Here is a 15,388-nt window from a genome sequence, read left to right on the forward strand (position 1 = left end):
TATTCCTGAAAGCAACTGATGAGTGGAGGTAAGAGTTCCAAGCTCGGAGGGACCTCATCCTGTTGTGTTCATCAGCAGGGCCAGATTTGGACCCAGTGGTTCTAGTTTTTAGAAAGCAGACACAGGTGCCTGCCTGACCATCTCAGAGAGGAAACCAGTCCGGGCTGGTTCGAGAAGGGGCCCTAGAGCCAATGAGGCTTCCTGTCTACCACACGCTGCCCCCTCAAAACCAGGAGTGGGGGGTCAAGAGGAAATAATTCCTTAGATGAAGTCATTCAGATCAAACTTGCTGAGCGGTAATAGGCAGTTACCTTCTCTGCAAGGCATTGTCCCCAGCGTGCTGGTGAGCCATCTGCCCACCGTGACCCCCACGCCTCCCACTCTCTGACATGTTGAGTGTAACCACCTCTTCCTTTTGTTTCCCCAGCATTAATAATAAGCTACAGCAGCCAGAGGCAGCTGCCGGGGTGTTAGAATATGCCATGAAGCACTTCGGAGAGCTGGTAAGTGTGGAGACCTGGCTAGGGAGGCACTCGGCCACCACCCAGAGAAAGTTCCTTTCCTTTTCTGTTCTCTTCGCAATTGTGGACGTCTGATGCCGACCTTCTTATGTCGTAAGGATGGAGGGGACAGTGGCTGTATGGATTACATTCAAACTGAATACATATCGTGAGGACGGAACCTGATAAATAGTAATAGCTGGTATATGTCAGACTCTTGGTACATACCCGGCCCTTTGCTGCTTACTTGATGTGCCCCATGTCTCAGTCCTCATGATAGCCGTGTGAATAGAGGTACCGTCGCTATCCTGTTCTACAGGAAGGGAGCCCGTGGTCCCAACAGAGAAACAGCCTCACCTGATCTGACAGTGAATCACTGGCCATGCCAGGGCTTGAACCCAGGCAGTCTGGCATCATCCATGTAATCCTGAGCTGAGTTATTTTGCGTCATCTGTGGCAGCTAGCCTTGCCGCTGGCCCACGATTAATGCTCAGTACACACCTCACAAGAAACCATGGCCAATTCTCCAGAACAAAAATGTACTGTAACTTATACCTGCTGTTGAAGAAGTGTTCCATTTCATTATTGCTCACGTAGCTTCTGTGCTCCTGCCATCTTGGCCCTATCAATATTAAAATGCTCCCATTACCCTCTGAGGTCCTGGCAGGGTGCATTGGTGACTTCCTAACCGCATATAAAGCCTTGACTTAATCAACTCGGCATTGACTTCCGGGAAGGTCAGGGAGTTCTGGGTCCACGTATTTGATGAGGAACCTTTTGTTAGTCTCGTAGGTCACTTGTCAGGTTTGCCCTAATCAAGAGCCCAGTGTGTTAGAGTGAAGAAATCCATGGCTGCTTCACTGGCTTTTGCCTCACACAGGGGCTAGTAAATTGGACTGGAACTTTCCAGGGAGTATTTTGCCAACTTGAACACCTGTCTGTAACTAGACCAAGCCAGCCTCTCTCCAGATGACAGGACCGAAGGGACTACGTCTCTTCCACCTTTGCCATAATCCTGGATGGCAGAGGGGGCGCTTAACGTGGTCTCCCACGGCCATCCCCTCCTCTGCTTTCCATAGAGCTTGGGCTGCAGTAAGGGCCCATAGAAACAAAGAGCCATGACCATCTGACATTCGGGTGACCTGCCAGTGACTAGCTAATACCCAAGAGCTCGGAGCACCAGCCTTAAATGCAGGTTCCTCAGTCTCCAGGTTCTAAAGGTGGCCGTTAGCTCCAGGGTTGTCGCTAAGCCCGTGGCAGGTTTTCTGTTCTATTTAGGGAGCTGAAGCATATTAAGCTTGACAATGGTTTGGCTTTTCTTGGCAGAGCCTGCGCTTTCTCAGCACAATTTATGTAACAGCAATCTCATTAGAATTTCGTGTGGTTCATTGCTTAAACCTTATAGTTTCTGCAATCTATTGCGATTCAGAATATTCTGCCCCGTGCCTGACCTGCTCCGTATGTGGCTGCCCCTGCTTCCTGCTTGTCCCTGCCAAGCGTGTGCCATCCGCGGTCACCGGCCCCCTTCCTCTTTCCCACCCGGGGTAGGAATCCCAAATGGGAAAATACCAGTGTGACTTCTTAGCTTTAGCGTTTTTCATCTTAGCACTGTCTTTGCAGCCACCCGTCTCAGTTTTCTCAGATTCTTCTAAACAGGCGTGGAAAAGGAAGTTTAGGTAGTTTTACCTTCCACAGAGCCAGACAGGCCTGTTTGGGTGAACCCAACACAGGGCAAAGGGCTGTTGGGCAGCGGAATTCATGCAGGGGCGGCTGAGGGGATCGGCTGTGCCAATAACTGCCGAGGGGAGGTCGGCACGAGTTAACAACTGAAAGTAGAAATGACCTCCTTACAGAGGTTCAAGAAGAAAAGGTCCTTTCAGAGAGCTTAGCAGAGCAGCGGTCAGCGTACATAACCACTCAAATACTACTTTGATTTAGAAAGGAAAGGAGGGTGGTGGGGGAAGCGCGGGTGGGCCCTGCAGTATAGCGGACGGATTCCACTGCAGGTGCATCTTGTTGTTAGAGAAATCTCCGGGGAGCCACTGCCCTGGCCTGGTAGGGAAGTAGCCGTTCACTACGCTGGTGAGGAAGAATCCCAGAAGACAGACCGAGGTGGAGGGCAGGTGGGGGCCAGGCAGATATAGAAAGCAGTCTGTCCCCTGGCCATTTGGAGAGCCGGAGTCTGCCCCATTTAGCCCGTGGCCCCCCTTCCTCACGTGGCCAGCACTGAATTTCAGCGTGGCACACCATCTGCCCGGGTAATGGAAACCATCCTTTGGCCCCTGACATGGGCAGAGCTGCCAGGCGCTGAGCGGGAGGGAACATTGGATGGGAGAGTCGAAGAAGGGAGGGAAGGTTTTTCCAAAGAATTTTAAGTGGTAGTGTTCTATCGTGTTTTAAATCATTATTTCCTGAAAGTTTAAAAACGCATTAAGAAATGCAGAGAATCAAGAGCTTTTAAAAAGCCGAATTATTTTCCCCCAGCGAACGTGCAAATATGCCCGGTCTTTCCGGCCCGTCCGGATAGCAGCTGCCCTCCTGGTCCTGAGGCCCGCTGCCTGCGCTCCAGCAGACCGAGGCCGGGCCTCCTGCTGTCCCAGAGGGTCCCCCCCGTCATTGCACCCCCGCCTGCCAGAGCTGTGGTGACCCCCGTGTCTGGGCAGGATGTGATGGGGTGCAGGGACACGGCCCTCCGTGCGCTCGCAGGTTACCCCAGGGTCGCTCCGGCTTGTGCCAAGGCACCGGTGTTCACACCACCAGCCAGCCTGCCCTCGAATAGTCTGAGGTTCTTTTCCACCGAAACCAGGACGTACGGTGATGGGTGAAGCATCTAGCACCTTAGGAAAGGCAGCGCAGGGATTAAAACGTGCCACCCCCCGCTCTCCGTGTACACAGCGTTCCCCTCTCTCTCCCACCTGGCAGGAGATCCAGGCCACCTGGTACGAGAAGCTGCATGAGTGGGAAGACGCGCTCGTGGCCTACGACAAGAAGATGGACACCAACAAAGAAGACCCGGAGCTCATGCTGGGCCGCATGCGCTGCCTCGAGGCCTTGGGGGAATGGTGAGCCGCCAGGGCTGTCCTCCCCGGGCTTCGGGTTGGAAGGGCTCCCCCCATGCGGAGTTCTCCCCTAAGATACTCCTCTTTCTTTCACTTTGGCTCTTCCCGGAATCATCTAGAACTTGGGTGTTCGGAGGTTTCTTTTCAGACTCAGACTTCGTAAGTCCTCGAGGCCAGGGCGGGCTTGGGTGAGCTGCTGGGATCCACACCTACTCCCTCTGTCTGCCTCTTGACCTTGACTGGCTCTGCAGACCTTACTCTCTTACTCTGCAGCCTCGATTTTTTTTTTTCCTTTTCTTTATTGGCTCTTGCTAATGATTTGGGAAGAGAACAAGTCACAGCCCCCTTCAAAGGCTTCATCTATATTGAATGCTTATTACGTGCCTGGCCCTCTGCCAGGTCCCAGAGATGATACAGACACAGAAATTAAGGCTCCCTCCATCGGGAAGCCCGGGAGACAAGCGTATTGCAGGTAGCCGTTAAAGCCAGAGAGTACAGTGACAATGGTCTGAGCAGACACTTTGACCACCGGAGGGAGCAGGATGGCCTTGCTGTCCTCCCAGAAGGGAGAACTGAGTCTGGAGGACACCAGAGGAGACTGAGGAGCTTGGCGGAGAACACTTGCCATCATCTTGGTCTGGGGAGTTGGGGGGGACGTGGAAGGAAAAAAGTGATCCCTGTTCTGTTTCCCAGCATCTAGTGCAGTTTTTTAAAATAGTTAAAACAAAATGCCCCAGTATGGGGGTGAAATACTAGTGTTTTAATGTTTATTTATTTATTTTGAGAGAGAGAAAAGGGGCAAAGAGAGAGGGGTGGGGAGAGAGAGGATCCCAAGCAGGCTCTGCACTGTCAGCACAGGGTCCGACGCAGTGCTCAATCTCACGAACCGTGAGATCACGACCTGAGCCAAAATCAAGAGTCAGACGCTTGACTGAGCCACCCAGGCGCCCCAATGGTGAAATGCTTTAACGACAGTTTTAAATATTAACATGCCGTGCTGCTTGCCCACAAATAGATTATCCAGACTTTCTCTAAGACATGAAACCGAAGGGCCCCTATGTACCCATTTCAGCCAGTAATTATTGGGCACCTGTGCATGGCCAGTGTCTGTGCCAGGCCCCAGGGACACAGCAGTGAACCAGCCAACACAGGCCCTGCCTTCCAGGAGCTCACAGGCCAGGTAACTGGGCTGCTGTAGTACAGCCGGAACACAGTCCTAAGGAGGAAGTTCAGGGGGCTGTGGGAAATAGGGAGGGGCCCTAATCTAGGTGTAGAAGCTTTCGGAAGGCTTCCAGGAGGAAGTGATACCTAACTTGAATGTGTATAGGAGCGAACACGGTATATTCAGGGTTCTGAAAGTTCAGTATCGCTTGGAGGATCAAGTGTGATGTGGGAAGGTAACAGGTGAGGCAGGAGAAGTCGCCAGGGGCCAGGTGGTGTGGGGCGTACATGCCACGTGAGGAGGTCAGGCTACTGACGGGCCATCCAGAGACTCGGATGGCTGTGGCTGACAGGTTTGCATTATACACAGAACCCTGTCGGAGCAAATTATGAGTGGAGCAAGGGGAGACGAGAAGGGATGGAACGACTAGTTCAGGGGCCGCCCAAGGGGAGGAGGGGGAGGGAGGGGGCTGAGTCCCAAGGTATTTAGGAGGAGGTGTAGACAGGGCTTGGGGTCTGATTAAATGTGAAAATGAGGGCGGAAGGAATTATGGTTTTAGCTTCCAGAATAAAGGGAAGCTAGAACACCCAGAGAGCCCTTCAGAGGTCGGATCAACCCAAGGCCCAAGGTTCCCCTGAAGCTGGGCCTCCGGAGCCATCTGCTGGGGAGGAGGGGGGCGGAATTCCACAGGCCCGCGCCCTCGCATCTGGATGTGCGTTGGCAAACTCTGTCCCTGAAGGATTTTTTTAAATCTACATTCTTGTATTCATTTTTTATTTTTAAAGCATTATTTTTTTGAAAAGGTAATACGCACGTGGTACAAAATTCACTAGTACAGAGATTCATTAGTACAAAACAGTGACTGGCCTGCACAAACCAAGTCTTCTCCCTGTCCCCCAGCCACCCAGACCCACAGGCGCCACGGGGACTCCCGGGTATGGTCCATTTCTGTGCGCCGTGTGCGTTGTGATGGTGAAGTCCGTACACCTTTTTGCACTTTGTTTTTTTATTTAATGTGCATAAGCCACTCTCTCATTTTGCCACCTATAGTGCTGCCTCATTTTCTTAGGGCCTCATAGTATTCCATCGTATTATTAGTAAACCCCAGTCTATCTAAATAGGCAAATTTAGGTTTGTTTTGAAATGTTATACCTTGGACAATTTAAAGAATATCATTGGAAAAAAATCAAAGGAAGTCTTCTAAAAAGAATGCTCTCCCACTACACATTTTTTCTGTACCTAATTATAGGTTTTCTTTGGTAAACGACTGCTATTTTTACTTCTTAATGTAAAGTTATTACTGTATTCCTAAGATAGAAGATCTAATTGTACTGCATGAAAATTTAATGTCAGTGATTTTAGCCTTAGGCATCAGATCACATATATGCAGATAATAGTCGAAAATTGTTTGAAATTGGTTTGTCTGGTTTAACCGTTATTAAGGGAGACTCAAGTATTATTATTTATTTCCATAATTAGCATTCCAGAGTCCTTCACCTCAGTAAATGAGGAAGCATAGCCTATCAAATCGTTAGTTTGTACAACTAAGGTTTTTTGGTTTTGTTTTTCATGTCCAGCAGGTTTCCAAAACTAGTGCTGTAGCCACTAGCCAAGTGTGGCTATTTGAAATTAAATAACATTAAGGATTCAAGTCACATTAGCCACATTTCGGTACTCAGTAGCCACATACAGCTAATGGCTGGCCCATTGGACAGTAAGGATCGAGAACATTTCCGTCACTCTAGAAACTTCTTTCGGACAGTACTGATCTAAAGCCGAAGAATAGTATGTTGAAAATGGGCCACATTATTTCAAAAACAATTTTTTCCACTTTGAATTGGTTATCATACAACCGCATTATTAAGAGAAAGATTTAAAAAAAAATGAGGTGTAAGCATTCTCAAAATTCAACTCTAACCAATTCCTAAAGTGTTGTAGTATCTCCGTTTTGTCCTCAGATTTGTATGTAAATGTCACAGCCTAACATCCGAGTCTTTCGTGTTGTGACCCCAGCCCATTTCTCAGTGAATTTTATCTCATAATCCGAGCTCTGGCCAAACCTTGCTCTTCAAACTCCACAGAATTTGTTTTTTCCGTATTTGTTGATTCAGTTTCCTGGAGTCCCCACCTTCTTCTCTGCCTCTGCTCCTTTTTCCACTTTGTGAAACTCTGCCCGCCTTTCAAAGTCCACCTGTACTGTTTCTTCTCCCTCAAGACCTTTCCCGGCCCCCTTCTCACTTTAGGAATTCGAGATGAGCACTTTCTGAACGTAGGTCATGTCAGGATAGCCTGGGTATATGGAAGAGGCTGTCAGTGCGATTCTGTCCAGTCCGCTGTGACCCTCGGAGACTTGACACAGCCTGCCCATGGGGTCCCAAGAACTAAGTGATCCAGGTCTCCTGCCGTGGCAGGCCTGGGTCCCATCTTCCGCTGCTCTCTTGGATTCATTCCAGTTTCATAACTACCTATAAAGTATAAGTGGCTGGTGATGCTGACCAGGGGATTTAGGAATGCAGCAGACGGAAAGGGATTTTAAAAAGAGATGAAAGAAGCAGAATCCTTTTCCCTATCATCTGCAGGGTTCTCACGTGGTCGGTCTGCTTGGTCGGTTCTATTGAGTGTGCAGTTTCTAAACAGCTTTTACTCTGAGTATGTATCCTGAGCACGCCTGAGGCCAGCCTTCAGCAGAGGTGACCTCAGCAGTGATCAGGGGTTACCAGGGAACTAAGAACCCACCCTGATCCCTGTGCCGGTCTGCCCCCAGGAAACTAACTCCAAGAGCTAGTCCCCCAGCCCAGCCCCACGGCACACACAGCCGCACCTGCTGCCAGGGTGGGTGTAAGCGAACCCTGTCCCTAACTGCTCCTAACATGGCCTCTGGGTCCTGAGAACAGGTGGCTCTGGAGCAAGATCAGAGGCAGCCAGCCACTTAGGTGTTCAAAGGGAAGAAAGCTTTCTGAGCTTTCAGCCACTGTGCTTGTTGGGAAGGTCATAGTCTTGGAGGGCAGGCTGTTTCCCAGTTCTCCAGGGTGTGCTATGAGACGTGTCAGAAAATAGATCGTAGTGTTTGTCCCCACACACAGTCTCTCCTATGTTTTTACGTATTTGATTTTGTTCTCCCCTTGCCTTTGAGCATTAGGATTTAGTATATTCTGTGTTCTCGTTTGTAACAAATGCTTATGGGAAAGGAACCTGCCTCCGTGTGTGCCGGCGGCTGCTGACATGGCCATGGCTTGGAGGCGGTGCCCATGTCTACTGTCAGGGCCGCCACTCCTGCTCCGCTCCCCACTGTGTCTTCTCAGGTAGCCGTTCGTGGTGTTTCGCACTGAGCTCACTCCCTGCCTCTGGAAGCACAGCTAGATCCCCAGACGCGCGGCACAGAGCTGGGTGGTCCTGCCAGGACTGGAGGATGCCAAGTTGCCCGTGGCCACCAGTTATACAGATTTGAAATCTAGGGCTAGAAGAACCATTCAGAGATCAGGCAGCTTCCTCCCATGCTTCCAGGCAGGACCCCAACAAAAGCCTGCTGAGTCCGTGGTTCTCAGGCTGTGGCCCCTGGGCCACAGAGTCACCGTCACCCAGAAATGTGTTAGGCATGGACATTCTTTTTTTATTTTTTATGTTCATTTATTATTGAGACAGAAACAGAGCATGAGCAGGGGAGGGACAGAGAGAGAGAGGGAGACACAGAATCCGAAGCAGGCTCCAGGCTCCGAGCTGTCAGCACAGAGCCCGACATGGGGCTCGAACCCCCAAACCGTGAGATCATGACCTGAGCCAAAGTCGGACGCTTAACCGACTGAGCCATCCAGGCACCCCAGACGTGGACATTCTTGGGCCCCGGTGCACACATCCTGAGTCAGACTCGGGGCGACACCCACCCATCTATTTGAAGGAGCCTCCAGGGATTATGATGCGCAGATAGTTTGAGAACTGCTGCCCTAAGGTGACCCCTCACGGGGCCCTGTGATGAAGGTTTTCAGGCTGGAGGGCACGAAGCCCACATGGACCTTCCTCCAGCTCCTGTCACGGGGCTTCGGTGAGAGCACAGGCACGGAGGCAGCCCACTCCCTCTTCCTCTGTTTGGTCTTAGTTGGGCACCGAGCTAGAATGTCGTGGGCCTGGCCCTCTTGGCCGTGTGCCAGAGAAGTTAATGACCGCTGGGCCACCGTGCTGGGTAATGGCCCTGGGCAGTTGTCCTAGAAGTCATCGCCAGTCTGCCTCTCGGTAAGCTCAGCCCAGGGCCCCTCAGAACTGGCCGACTTCAGCATCTTTATCACATGCAGAGCAGCTCATGTCCCACACGGCTTCTGAGCTGGGCCATTTGGAACTTGTACCTTTTCTCTTGACTCCACTGCCAAGACCAAGTTAGAACATCCTAAAAAAAAAAAAAAAAATCCTGCAGCATCTCTTTGGGAAAGCAGGAAGGATTCGAGTCTCCAGGCTGAGTCTTGAAGCCGTTGCCCACTGGCGAGGTTTTACTTCCGTTCATTCGGAAGGAGAACGTGGGAAGGCAGCAGTGTTGAGAGTCAACAGGACGTCCCTCCTCTTGAGAGGGCTTCCGCTCTCTGTGGATTGAAGTCTGTTGAGCACCGTTCAGATCTCAGTGTCTCCTAGTCCCTGCGCACATGGACGGCAGTATAAAATCCGAGAACGAGCCTCTGGATTTCTGGTGGGCGTGGCCGCGGCGGAGCCTTCATCCTGCACTGATGGCTGCCGGCTGAGTCTCCGTTGAGACTACAGCGATTTGTATCCCACTGTCAAGAGCCCATTCTCCCTAAACTTGTGAGCCCAAAATGAACATCCAGACGTGTCTCTTCAGGTTGCTTTCTCTCTAGGTCTGCTCAGGGGAAAGAGCCCAAAATTCACTGGCATAGGAAAGAAGCTATTGAATGTTTATGAAGGGGGCCAGGTGTCCAGGGCATCTCAGATCACATAGAGTTCGACGCAGGCCCTACCTTTGATGAAGTCATTCACAGTCACTCACTCACAAATCGTGAGCCCCCAGGCCATAGAAACCACAAGTCACTGACCACTTCTATATCTTAGGAGGCAGTCCAAAGTGCTCTTTATTTGAAGCCTCCCAGTTCAAGGCAGGCCCCCATCATCCCGTTCCTGGGTAGCCCCAACTAACCGTAGAGGCCAGAGAGGACAATGAAGTGACTTTGGTTAATACGATTGTATGGTTCTCTTCCCTCAGGGGCCAGCTCCACCAGCAGTGCTGTGAGAAGTGGACGCTGGTTAATGATGAGACCCGAGCCAAGATGGCCCGGATGGCCGCCGCAGCTGCCTGGGGCTTAGGTGAGGCCTCCCTCACAGGCACCCCTGTCGGGGAGGCGGGGGGTGGCTGGGGGCTCACATTCAAAAATTAAGGCACTGTAACTGCAGGTAGAAACGTGAGGTCCACAGAAGTGTCAAATAGCCTGTATCCCCATCTGTCTCTCCCACCTGTCCCTTTGTACCTGATGACTGTGACTAACTTGTTAGACACAGGTAAAAATGGCTCTCACCAGGGAAGCCAAGGAAACCAACCAGCAAGCACCAAAATTGAGATAATTAGTGAGGTTTGTTTGGTGTTGTTTATTTTAAAGAAATTACTGGTTTATTTTTCCTCTCTTATGAATAAGATCGAGAAGTAGAAACTTCCAACCTAGTGTCCGGTTCCATTGCCATTAGCCTTTCTCCATATTTTCTGCTTTGCACGGAGCCTCCATTTTCGAATCCTCCTCATGATCCAGTATGGCTGCTGGAGCTCCACCCATCATGTCCTTACCCCTGGCAGGAATAAAGAGAAAAGACAGCACTCTGTCTCCTTTTATTTCTTAACTATTATTCTAGAACTTTTCTAACATGTGAAAGTGAAGACACTAGTATAATGAACTCCCATATACCCTCACTGACTCTAACCTTATAAAGATTTTGACAATTCTGTGTTTTCTGTTCTCCTCCTTGCTGCCTGACACTCACCCACCTTACTCCCTGAGTATTTTAAGGCAGAAATCCCCTTTTGGTCCCCCCAGGCAGGTATAGATTTCTGATCCCAGGCCCCAGCCAAGATTCCCAACGTCTAGTCCAGAGATGTTCTCAATAAGAAGGGAAAGAATCCGCAGGGCGCCCCAAGTGAAAAGCTTCCCCTATGGAGTCCAGAGGAGGGTTACATAACCCTCTACCTCCATTCCATCCCTCTGGAGTCACAGAACTTATATCCTTTCCATTCATGAGCCCTGGGCTGGATCCAGGACGTTTTTCAAAAACAAATTGCTTCTTGAAGACTCATCATTTGCCTTGTGCTTTTGCCCAGAGGCACAGAGGATGAATGAGTCCATGGTCTGGCGTGAAAGGCAGGAAAATGCCTTGTAAAACCGGCTGCCCTTCAGTTGCAGCTAATGAGGCTGATGGCTTTTCTGCAGATGGTCTTGGAAACGCTGGCATTTGATGCATGCTCTCCCCACCCCGTCGGGGGAAGTCAATATCTCGTTCTGGATGTAGCCATTTCCCCAGTCTGTGCCCTGATACAGAGACTACTGTGCTATGACCCAGCCCATCTTTCTATTATAACGGAGCCTCTTAAAATATTTATCTCCTCCCTCCTGAGGCACAGGTAGTGCCAGAGTGAGGCGGGCGAACTCTTTGTCTAATCCTGCCCCCTATCTGGGTAATGGCCTCTTTCAGTTGTTTAGGGGAAAATGTAATTTCCTCTGTACCATTGAACTGCGAGCCGCTTCGCTAGTAGGGAATAAAGTCATTCCGTCTCACCTCGGGAAACCTGAGAGAGTCCTCGAGGTTAATGAGGTGCTGCATTAAAGCCTCTTGACAGGTAGGCTTTGCACTCACTGGGTCTCCCCCATCTTTCATGGAGCTCCCCAGGGCAGCAGTGGAGCCCTGTGTTTGGAAAGAGAGACGTGGCTTTGTTTGTTAAATGGGCTTGCTCAAGCCCGCAGAGCATAGGGAGCCTCTGCAGGATTTTGATACATCAGGTGCAAATTCGTGTTGTTCGAGCCCCGAGCTAAATGCAAGGTACAATGACAAGGCCACGTTGAGATGCTACCTTAGCATCTTAGCAAGCTGACTACCCTAACGCTTTCCCCCCTCTCTCTCTTTCTCTCTCCGTGTGTGTGTGTGTGTGTGTGTGTGTGTGTGTGTGTGTGTGTGTGTGTGTGTTTAGGTCAGTGGGACAGCATGGAGGAATACACTTGTATGATTCCTCGGGACACCCACGATGGGGCATTTTATAGAGCTGTGCTTGCACTACATCAGGACCTCTTCTCCTTGGCGCAGCAGGTAAAGACCTATGTGTACTCAGACCGTCCAGCAAAGGAAAGGTAACTGGTTGTGCTCTGTTGGTTCCTAGGCACGGCATGCAGCCCCCGTGGAAACGGGCTAATGTTCTTCAGCTCCGGCGTTCGGCGCTGGGAGCACAGTCGAATCTAGGCTTTGGAGCATAAGACTCACAAGAAGACTGCCAGCACATCAGCCAGGGCCACTTTCTGCTCTAAGAGGGACCAAGGTGTTCTGGAATTGGCCACTTACGTGGTTTTGGGATTCGCGTCTCGGGCCAGCCCTGCATCCTCTGGTCCCTGTGCTTTAGTGCTCCTTCTAGTAGAGAAGAGCTGTGGGTCTGGCCCGAGGAGGCTGGGAGAGCAGCACCCCCACCCCTCCCCAGAGAGGTCAGTCTCTGGGTTCCTCGGCTGTTCAGGCGTGTCACATGGTGACGGCCTAGGAAAGCGAGCTCCGTATTCAAAGGTCCTGTGCTGGCTTCACGGGATAAAAGAGGAAAGTCGTCATGTCCTGATAGGCACCAGGCTGTCTTGGGTGAGGTGCTGGGGTAGATGACCCAAGCACCCAAGGGTGGGGATGCGGTAGTGAAGCTCAAACACTCAGGATATTTAGTTGAGGAAACACAAGTCTCAAACCACAGTCCTGGGGTCTTCCCAGGGGAAATAGGGGAGGGGCAGAGAGAGGGGGATACACACAATCCGAAGTGGGCTCCGGGCTCTGAGCTGTCAGCACAGAGCCCAACGCAGGGCTTGAACCCACAAACCATGAAATCACGACCTGAGTGGAAGTCGGCCACTTACCTGAACCCCCCAGGCACCCTGAGAACACAGTGATTCTAAGCGTACATGTTCCTTTCCTTGTTGCCTAGGATTCGGGATGTTAAGCTTTTGGTTGTCATACATTCTGTCTTTTCTGAGAAATTGGATAATGCTCTTCTTTAGCCTTGCAAGTCTGGTAAAAGGTTTCTTTCCTTCTTCAGTGAACTTTTCTCTCCATCACTAGAATTTAAGCGGAATGGATAGGCTGCAGCTAGTTGGGAAGCCTGTAGACAGCAGCACCACGCTCGGCTCCTGGTCCCATGGCTCAGTTCCGGCTTCTCTGTCTCTCTTCCAGTGCATCGACAAAGCCAGGGACCTGCTGGATGCGGAGTTAACGGCCATGGCAGGCGAGAGCTACAGTCGGGCGTATGGGGTGAGTGTCAAACATTCCGCACCACGTCGTTTCAAAGGCTCATTTCAGTTATTTTCTCAGCGCAGGCCAGTGAGGACTCACGGGCTGCTGAGGACGTGCCTGGGTGTTCTCAGCAGATATCCCGTCACCAGGATGAATGACTGCAATGAACCCTGGCTCCTGGGGTGTCAGTGGAGTATTAAGTTGGAATGTGCTTTGCTCCCATCAGGCCATGGTTTCCTGCCACATGCTCTCCGAGCTGGAGGAGGTCATCCAGTACAAACTTGTCCCCGAGCGACGCGAGATCATCCGCCAGATCTGGTGGGAGAGACTGCAGGTGAGGCCAGAAGAAAGCCCCGGAGTAGCCGGCGCGCCTGCTCTCCCCTGCCCTTGCTCACCACGCACTCCCTGCCTCCTCGTAGAGGCTGCATTCAAGGCCAGACCACTGAGAGGCTGGGCCCCTCAGCCCTTAGATGTGAGAGAATGACCAGTTCTCCAGCCTCCTCTTACCCTTTCCGAGGAATGCAAGAAAGTGGCTTTAATAAGTGCTGCTTCTAGACAGCCTGTTGAGAATCTTAACCCCAAATCAGTGGCTCTCCACTTCAGCCGCACGATAGAATGACCTGCCGAGAGTTTTCCAGGCCAGATACCCAGGCCACTTCTCAGACTGAACGAATCCAAATTTCTGGGGATAGACCCAGGATCAGTATCTTTTCAAGCCTCCCCAGATGTTTCCAGCGTGTGGCCAACACTCAGAACCACTGCTCTGAATCCACTTACTGGCCTCCCACATCCAGCTTTTGTAATGGGGTCACCTGATGCTTCAGCCGCCCAACCCCTACTGCCTACAGTTCCTCGGGCCACAGCCGCCGTGGCCTCTCTTCTGACACTGAGGTTTCGCCTGTGGAGGAACCTCTCCCAAGTCCCTCCATCAGTGTTTTCGTGGTACATTCTGATCGTCTGAGGTGCGAGGAGGAGTCCGTTCCACATATGGGAGTCAGCAGTCTTAAGTGTTCTTGGAAAGGACTCCTCTCCCATTCCGTGCTTCGGTAGGAGGGCAAGTTCATTTGCAAAGGAGCAAAAGCCTTCACCGCTCCAGAAGCCGCTGGTCCCCCCTTCCCGCCCCGCTGCCTCCGTGGTTTTAGACGGTTCCTCTTGGCCCATGCATACTATTTCCAAATTCTGTTCCAGGCCCCTCCTCAGTGGGCTGTGATAAAACCTCTTCCCTCCAGGCTGCATTCCTGTCTGGGGAGCTCGGGACACATTCCACTGGCGAGGGAGGATCGTGTGTGCATACAGCCGCTGAGGCTCTGCACCGGCCCATGCAGTTCTCTCAGATGTTTTATTAGCAACTATGAAACGCCCAGTGAATGTTTTGATGGAAAATGGTCTACCGGACACCAGAAAAGAATTCCACAGGGCAAGCATTTCCCACCTGACTTGTACACACCCCATTTTTGTAAGTGCCTGTAGTGGGGTGTAGAGTTTCCACATCAGAGATCTGATGAAGCTACTGCCATTCTGACGAGAGAGCCTCTGTCCACGTGGAGACCCAGATGGGGCTGGGGTAAATGAGTCTTGGAGAGGGGAAACCGTGTTTGACTGTACCACATCCAAGATACTGTTGTCATCGGGGGCCTTCATGACCTTCCTACCTTGAGATGGCAAGATACTTTTTGGCTTACGGGGGGGAGGGGAGGAGATTATTTTAGCATCTGGAAGAAACTAGCAGATGGTGAAAAGTTCCCAAAACAGTCACCCGATACACTTTTTTCTGTTTTTATAACTTTCCAAGTCACCATTGTCACACTTAATGGGATGGAAAGATATGGTCCAAGACCTGAAAGTAAAGCATTAGGTTTGTGGTAGAAATTGGGCTCTCATGGATGGCTCGCTGTCAAAGCACTCGATGAGCCGCCTCAGCTGGAAGGCCGCCATTTTGTGAGCAGGTCATTTCCATTGAGATCCCCCGCCAGGTCTCCCCTGGGGAGCAGGAGAGGTCAGCCTCACATGCCTTGAGTTCTGTATTTAGGTTCACGTGGGATCCTATTACACTTAAAAGCCCATAGCCATTGCTGCTGGACTCTCAGACTCCCCTCCATGGAGGGGCGGCTCGTTTGGTTCCATTTGCCTTTCAAATGGATGAATTTGCCAAAGGAGCACAAGTCTCAGGAGTCCCGCTCCCCTGCCCGTCCGTCTCTGAGCCTGACTTCTTACAG

General features: G+C 51.2%; 1 protein-coding gene across 2 annotated transcripts in view; it reads left to right on the top strand.

Moving 5' to 3' along the window:
- MTOR (mechanistic target of rapamycin kinase) overlaps positions 1-15,388 on the top strand; it is a 137,933-nt gene that overhangs the window by 93,875 nt on the left and 28,670 nt on the right. For both annotated transcript variants that reach the window (XM_039234939.1, XM_039234938.1), the window contains exons 29-34: positions 428-503; positions 3,423-3,562; positions 9,922-10,022; positions 11,887-12,002; positions 13,113-13,190; positions 13,399-13,506. In XM_039234939.1, coding sequence (XP_039090870.1) covers positions 428-503; positions 3,423-3,562; positions 9,922-10,022; positions 11,887-12,002; positions 13,113-13,190; positions 13,399-13,506 — 619 coding nt within the window. The remainder of the gene's footprint in view (positions 1-427; positions 504-3,422; positions 3,563-9,921; positions 10,023-11,886; positions 12,003-13,112; positions 13,191-13,398; positions 13,507-15,388) is intronic.

Source organism: Hyaena hyaena, unplaced genomic scaffold (genome assembly GCF_003009895.1).
Source record: "Hyaena hyaena isolate Hyena2069 unplaced genomic scaffold, ASM300989v1 scaffold_94, whole genome shotgun sequence".
In the NCBI taxonomy this organism is placed as follows: Eukaryota; Metazoa; Chordata; class Mammalia; order Carnivora; family Hyaenidae; genus Hyaena; species Hyaena hyaena.